This window comes from Siphateles boraxobius, unplaced genomic scaffold (assembly GCF_051911475.1).
Source record: "Siphateles boraxobius isolate OS27281-9 unplaced genomic scaffold, OSU_SipBor_1 8, whole genome shotgun sequence".
Taxonomy (NCBI): domain Eukaryota; kingdom Metazoa; phylum Chordata; class Actinopteri; order Cypriniformes; family Leuciscidae; genus Siphateles; species Siphateles boraxobius.
Window position 1 is genome coordinate 35,641,462 of NW_027509208.1, and position 8,028 is coordinate 35,649,489.

Here is an 8,028-nt window from a genome sequence, read left to right on the forward strand (position 1 = left end):
GGCCTAACTTTAGCAGCTTACTCTCATGCAATTGAGGAACGATCGTGATTTTGTACAAAAAATAAAATACAGTCAAACAAACCCCTGCAGTATTAAACTCGCTACATATAATTGTTTAGAAGGTTATAGTGTGCGTTATTTGTTTTCTCTTTAACTTCCTTCAGCGCTTTTCATGTTTGGGGGGGTCGGATTGTAGAAATTATGAAATATTCGATATCCCAATTTTGCATATCGTCCAGACGACAATTTGGATATTATCGTCTAAACGATATATCGCCCACCTCTACGTCCAGCTCAGTTCAGTTCTCATATAATGGTGTCAATGCAGGCAGATCAATAATATTGTCCCCAACTAAGCAAGCCAAAAGCCAAAGGTTTCTGTTTTCACTGAACTTACAGGAATAATTATAATAATAATAATAATATATTTATTTTGTATGGCGCCTTTAAAAGTAGCTTTCTCAAAGCGCTTTACAGACAGACATAACAGCAGAGTAAGACAATGTAAATACAAAAAATAAACACATAACATTATGACAATGTAAAAGCAATCCTAAAATAAAATGTTTTAAGAAGAGATTTAAAAGTCACTAAAGTTTTTGCTTCCCTGATGTCGGCCGGAAGAGAATTCCAGAGCTTAGGAGCATAGACAGAAAATGCTCGGTCACCCCACGTATGAAGCCGTGCCTTCGGAACAACCAAAAGACCACTCTGCGAGGAGCGCAGATTGCGACGTGGTGAGTAAGGGATTAATAAGTTAGTCAAATACTGAGGTGCCAGATTGTGCAGAGATTTATAGGCCAGCATAAGGATTTTAAAATCAATACGGTACCTAACAGGTAGCCAGTGCAGGCACTCCAAGACCGGGGTTATATGGTCCCTGGCCCTGACCCCAGACAGTACTCTAGCAGCTGAATTTTGAAGATATTGCAATTTATCCAATGATGATTTATATACCCCAGCTAGAAGACCATTGCAGTAGTCAATGCGCGAGAAGACAAAAGAGTTTATCAACTTCTCAGCTACCGAGAAGGACAGCATAGGACGTAGCCGGGCTATATTTCTGAGGTGATAAAATGATGTTTTAACTGTATTTTTGATAAAAGGCTCAAATGACAGTGTGGCGTCAAATATGACACCCAGATTTTTTAATTTGGTCTTAAACTCCAATGCAACGCCATCAACAGATAGAGTAGGGGACCCAACCTTTCGCAGTTGATGAGGAGATCCAATGAGCATGACTTCTGTTTTTGAGCCGTTTAGTGACAGAAAATTATTGGACATCCACGTCTTTATCTCAGCAATACAGTTAGAAAGATGCCCAACGTTCACTTGCTGACCCGGTCTAGTATGTATATAAATCTGTGTATCGTCAGCATAACAGTGATAGTTAAGGTTGAGAGAATGTAGTAATTGACCAAGTGGATAGATGTACATACTAAAGAGTAAAGGACCCAAGACTGATCCTTGAGGAACACCCGTATGAACAGAGCAACTTTGGACCTATAACCACCCATAAAAACAAATTGACTGCGGTCAGTGAAATAGGACTTGAACCAGTCAAGAACAGTCTCTGATAAACCAAAAACATGTTCGAGGCGATTGAGTAATAGGGCATGGTCAATAGTGTCAAAGGCTGAACTGAGATCCAAGAGAATGAGAATAGACGTGGAGCCGGAGTCAGAGGCAATTAGTAAGTCATTAGCGACTCTCACCAATGCAGTCTCAGTGCTGTGTAATTTTCGAAATCCTGATTGATGAGGCTCAAATAGTTTATTTTCAATTAAGTGCTTGTTTAATTGTGCTGCGACCACACCCTCCAAGATTTTTGACAGAAATGAGAGATTTGAGATTGGGCGATAATTTTGCTTTTTTAAAACCGGAGTAACCGCAGCAGTTTTAAGTGCTGCTGGCACCTCCCCGGATGATAAAGAGTCATTTATTATTGCAAGAACTGAGGGACATAAAGGACCAAAGCAGGATTTATACAGGCTACCAGGCATAGGATCAAGTATGCAAGTGGTAGCTTTCATACTAGAAACCTGGTTGCAGAGCATCTCAGATTGTACTAAAGTGAATTTGGATAAAGGAGTGCCAGAGAAACTAGGAGTAATAACTGAAAGATCAGCAGACTGCAAGGTATGAATATTTGTGCGCATATTGTTGATTTTTTCACTGAAAGATTTGAGAAACTCATTACACAGCCAGTCAGATGAAGTCAAAAAACTGACACTATCTGCTTTGAGTAGACTGTTAATTGTATGAAAGAGCTTCCTGGGATTTCTTTGATTATTCTCAATAATGTTTGAGAAATAGCCAGATCTTGCAGTTTCAATGGCTACTCTGTAGTTTGACAAGGAATTTTTCCAGGCCTGGTGGAACACATTTAAACCAGAGTAACGCCATTTTCGCTCTAATTTTCGACACACAGCCTTCTGTATACGTAATTATAATAATTATATAATTGTATTATATACAATAATTATGTTATGTATGATTTGTTCTCTGTTTCCACGTGCAGATCTGAAGTCAGTTTCTCATTATGGAGAACAGTGAGAGCAGAGAGAGATCTTCATCTCTAGATCCCAGCTGTGTGTCGTGAAGAGTGACGCATCCATGGATAAACCTCCTAAACTCAGTGATGAAGCAGTGACCTCTGACCCCAGGTGAGTGTAAACATATATGTGGTGATTTAACTGCTCTAAAACACACTGAATTCACACAGAGAGATGAGTTTTTAATAGGGCTGCAACAAATGATTATTTTGATAATGGTTTAATTTGTCGATTACTTTTTCGATTAGTCATATGAAGAAGCAAATAAATCCAGTTCATATAATTTCTTAAAAATTTTTTTTTTTATTTAATTTAATTTTCATACATTATGTGAGGAATAATTGACTCCAGTCTGTTGAATTATTAGAAAGTAAGAAAAATACTACAAAATAACTACTAACGTATAGGGGTATAACGATTCACAAAACTGACGGTTATATAAGATATTTTAAACATACATTAAATAATCAAGATATCTAACAGGTTAAGTAAAATATAGCCTAATATAGGCTAATATAGTGCTTTAATTTAGTACAAGAGTTCATTTGGATGACTTGCCTGCTGAGGTAAATATAATGCTATGTGAAAAACTAAGCTGTTTTATTGACGTCTTTCCACTGCTGAAACACTGATTGAGCGATTACATGAGTTGTGATGCCTTATACTGTATCTTTCAACATACCTTCAGGTGTCCATTCATGTTTATTTTGTAACTGAGGAAGAGATGATTGCGTTTACTCGCGCTCCACGCTGCCGCTTGAAATGAGTAGCTAGTGATCTGTCACGCCACATCAAAGAGCGCTAAAACGCCATTTATTGTTGCATTAAGGTCTGAATACACCTTGCTTATTATCGAAATTAACACAGCATGGGGCTTGCTATTATATGGTGTTAATGGTGGTTAGGCTACAAAACTGACTTTGTTGTGTACACATAAGACATGAGAGGTCCAGTGAACCAGGGCTGGGAGGGGTAGCAGGGGGCGGGGCGGGGCGTGTTCGGTACGCCATGAGAGAATCGCGATTCGTATCGTCGGTTCTGTATCGCGGTTTTTCGGTTCGGTTTGAATATCGTTACACCCCTACTAATGCAGTTAAAGTCACCGGCGAGTTTTATTTATTAGTTTATTCAACAATGAATCTTGTTTGTGCATAAAACCCCCCTGACTCTTTGCTTCTGCCTTCTTCTGGTTCTTCACAGGTTCTCTGAGCCCAAACTTTCTGGGGTGGATATTCACCCGCTGCTAAATTGCCGGTCTTGTGTCCATATTGCTGATTCTGATCAGTGGCTTCAGATTGAGCCGTCGGCCTGTACAGATGAAGGAGGGTCAAAGTTCAGGGTCAGCACTGACCCTGGCCGTTACGAGTGTGTCAGGACTAGAATGCGATGGGTCTGTGACTGTGTCGTCAGCCTTCAGTACCGTACCGTAGACGGACGCTTCCTCGACCCAGACCTTAAGAGACTGCACTGCCACCGGATCGGTCCAGTGATTGACGTGACGGTGATCCCAGGGAAACTGGAGGAAGTTCATCTGCCCCATTACGCCTGTTTAGGAGAGTCTGACCCCTCTCTCAAAGATGCTGTGAAAGTCCTCACCGTAACAGACGAGGGAATAACCACAGAACCTGTCCAGTTGACCCGATCCCATGCTAAGATTGTCCAGCCATCTTTCTCTATTACAACATTAATTATAAGTCGGATAATGCGAGTGGAAGAACACTGCGATCTTCTTTTCTACATGTATTCTAAAGATCCTCTCATTCTATATCTCTACTTTTTTCCGGTTGATGATTGTTCAAAAGAAAGAGTTGAGAAGGATGAAAAGAAAAATTACCCAATCAAGCATCCCAGAGCTGAAAGGCCATTTCGGATGAACACGCCACACATTCTTGCCATTCCTGGTGCCTCTATCCATCCCAAAGAAGGGATCACACTCAGAAGAGAAACTCTCCCAAACTTCTTCAAGGTCAACAGTCGTCTGGAGAATGATCTTCAAGTGACTCTTATCAGAGAAGAGGATCAGAAGACTGTTTGGACTACAACGATTAAGAAAAATGAACTCGATCTGATTCATCCTAAGATAAACGAGCCGCATCTGAATAGTGAGGCAGATAAAGCAAGATATTTTGATAAGCATTGGCAAGATCTCATTCAGGGGGTTAAAAATGTTGGGATCATTGCAGATAAACTGTGTCAGCAGAAACTAATTGATGAGGAACAATATTCAGAAATCACACAGAGTTTAAACAGTCAGGAGAGCATGAGAAAGATCTGTGATATTATACACAATCAAGGAGATGCTGTGAAAGCTAAAATCATCTCAGTTCTTCAGGAAGAGAAGCTTTTCCACTTTTGAACAATTTGTGAAACATATGGGTTTATCAGAAGTTATCGAAATATTCTTCTGAAGGGTGGATTGGAATCCACTGCTGCTTCAATGTATATGTAATAATGAGTGATTATAATCAAGGTATTAATCAATATGTTTCCTTCTAAATATCAAATGAGTTGAATGACTTCTCTGGAGATTTTACTTTGTTATAGTAGTTACCTAGCCTGACGTCATCATACTCAGATTCTAGTCAGAATGTGAGTCTGATACTGCTCCATTGGGCTGTGAATATGGGGCGTGTTTCAACCAAACCAGGAAAAAAATAGCCTCTGCACTCAATTGGATCAACCGAATCCCGTAGGAAGGACGGCAAAAACATCTTTCCAATCGTCAAATGCCTTGATCGCGGTTCTCTGTTCCTCTTTTAAAATTAATGTTTTCTACATCTTCTATAACGGAAGCGACGGCTGAATCTACACATCTCAATTCTCCAGCGGCAGCCATTCTCTGTTGTAAACGAATTCAACCCAAGCACTCTTTGGTGTAGTGGATGGTTACGTCACTGTTGATCATCTGTCCATCATCATATAAAGCCTTCCCTGACAATTTGATTGGTCCGAACAGCTTTGGTTCAGGCATACTTGCTTCACAACGGATCAAGTCCAGACCGAACTTCCCAACCTCAAATGTTGTGGGCGGGGCTAAGTTCGGCTGGCATCCAGGCTAGTAGTTACCAGTGTGATTACTGAAATGTTCTTTTCATGTATTCTTTAATGTCTGTATTCGATATCTGAATGCAGTAACAGTGCTTGCTTATGTAGCCTGGCTTCCAGAAATGAAATATGGACTTGTTTTGTGTTTGAGAAAGGTCTTCAATGTGTTAAAACATATAGGGGTCATTGAAGCCAATAGTTTAAGGGACCATTTCTTTGTATTGGTCTTCATTCATTATATCTGGTTCTGGCTAATGCGTGTGTGTGTGTGTATGTATGTATGTGTATATATATATATATATATATATATATATATATATATATACACCAGCATTTATATTTGTCTAACTGTATTTCATACTTGTTGGTTAATTGCTGAATTTTAATTTTTTTATAGATTAGCTGTAAACTGTATGTAGAAATGTATAATTTTACTAAAAAGGATAGTTTTGGCAAATAGGATCCAGCTCTTTTTTTCATGGGATTATATTCCTCAGCAAATGCACAAAGATTGGTGAACTGCAGTGAGGAACATTAATATTTTCTTTATCTAATAAAAGCTGTTCTTTTTCCTAAATTTATTTTGTGCCATAATTAAACATTGAGATATTTTGGATATTTCAGTGCATGGTAATATTTTGAATGGTAGACATTCTGAATAATGTGCTGTAAAGTTAGACTTTCATTGGCTAATGTACAAAAAAAACGTTACCCCTAATGTTGGGTAAGTTGAGCCCCATCTGTGTCACTAGCTCTATTTCTGTGTCCTTATGATCCTTTCCTTTATGTGTCCTGATAGAAGACAGCTGAAATATAATTAGCTGTATAATAATGCTGAAATACAGATATTTGGCGGTGAAAAATATGTACTCTGAGCTTCATGTCCTCTACAACAGTCTCTGCCTTCTTCCGACATCAGGACACCTGAACGAAGCTCCACAAAATCTGTCCGATTAAACATTATTCAGCTGGAGTGTCTAAATCATTTCAACAAAGAGCAGAAAATAAGTGTCCGGTGAGTGATACTCTTCCATGAAAGCAGCTGAGCTTTAGAAGCAGAATGTGAGATTCCTCACATAGAGCTGGTGTTAAAGAAGACTAGCTGCCCTAATTTGGAAGGTCTCTTCATTAACTTGAGTTTTAACTCGCCACAGGAGTTTTCCTTGTTTATTCTGGTGAGTGTGTACATCCCTCCTGACACGTGCGTGAGCGCGGCTTTGCAACAGCTGGCTGATCAGATCACACACACAGAGCAACATAACCCGGACTCTTTCACTGTCATTCTCTGTGATTTTAACAAAGCTAATCTCACCCGCAAACTGCCTAAATTCAGACAGCACATCACCTGCCCCACCTGGGACAGTAACATACTGGGCCATCTCTTCACTGCTTTAAAGGATGCATACTTGTCCCCAAAGCAGCTTTGGGACTCTGATCACTGTTTGGTTCATCTTCTCCCAGCCTGCAAGCAGAAACTTAAAATCTGCTTAGCCTGTAGTAAGAACTGTAAAGAGATGGACCAGCGAAACAGAGCGGGTTTTACAAGCCTGTTTCGACTGCACTGATTGGAGTATTTTTGAGGCTGCAGCCACTGATCTTGATGAGCTCACTGAAACCGTAACATCCTACATCAGCTTCTGTGAGGACTTGTGGGACGCGGTGGGAACGCTCTGCGTGATTACGTCGTGAAGCATGTGTAAAATCAGTCCAATGGAGGCCCGCTACGACATAGGTGACGTCATAGACCAGGAAACTATAAAGCAACCCTCTGAGGAGGGTTGTAGAACGGTCAGTTCGGTTGTTTCCTGCCGGTTCGCCGCTTCAGGGCGCCGAAATGCTTGTGGCGCCGAAACACGCCACACATTCTTGCCATTCCTGGTGCCTCTATCCATCCCAAAGAAGGGATCACACTCAGAAGAGAAACTCTCCCAAACTTCTTCAAGGTCAACAGTCGTCTGGAGAATGATCTTCAAGTGACTCTTATCAGAGAAGAGGATCAGAAGACTGTTTGGACTACAACGATTAAGAAAAATGAACTCGATCTGATTCATCCTAAGATAAACGAGCCGCATCTGAATAGTGAGGCAGATAAAGCAAGATATTTTGATAAGCATTGGCAAGATCTCATTCAGGGGGTTAAAAATGTTGGGATCATTGCAGATAAACTGTGTCAGCAGAAACTAATTGATGAGGAACAATATTCAGAAATCACACAGAGTTTAAACAGTCAGGAGAGCATGAGAAAGATCTGTGATATTATACACAATCAAGGAGATGCTGTGAAAGCTAAAATCATCTCAGTTCTTCAGGAAGAGAAGCTTTTCCACTTTTGAACAATTTGTGAAACATATGGGTTTATCAGAAGTTATCGAAATATTCTTCTGAAGGGTGGATTGGAATCCACTGCTGCTTCAATGTATATGTAATA

The 8,028-nt window shown here is 40.0% G+C and overlaps 1 protein-coding gene across 1 annotated transcript; it reads left to right on the forward strand.

Moving 5' to 3' along the window:
* Positions 1-2,523: 2,523 nt before the first annotated feature.
* On the forward strand, positions 2,524-5,071 carry LOC143728724 (NACHT, LRR and PYD domains-containing protein 1 homolog). Its single transcript, XM_077219564.1, has 2 exons — positions 2,524-2,666; positions 3,756-5,071. The coding sequence occupies exons 1-2, from the start codon at positions 2,617-2,619 to the stop codon at positions 4,909-4,911; spliced, it is 1,206 nt and encodes a 401-aa protein (XP_077075679.1). The 5' UTR covers positions 2,524-2,616; the 3' UTR covers positions 4,912-5,071.
* The last annotated feature ends 2,957 nt before the right edge of the window (positions 5,072-8,028 follow it).

What these genes read in the sequence shown, in the direction of transcription:
- LOC143728724 (XM_077219564.1), top strand. Translation starts at nt 2,617, where the DNA reads ATGGATAAACCTCCTAAACTCAGTGATGAAGCAGTGACCTCTGACCCC. An exon ending in GCAGTGACCTCTGACCCCAG is followed by an intron (nt 2,667 to 3,755) that starts GTGAGTGTAAAC and finishes GGTTCTTCACAG; the next exon opens with GTTCTCTGAGCCCAAACTTT.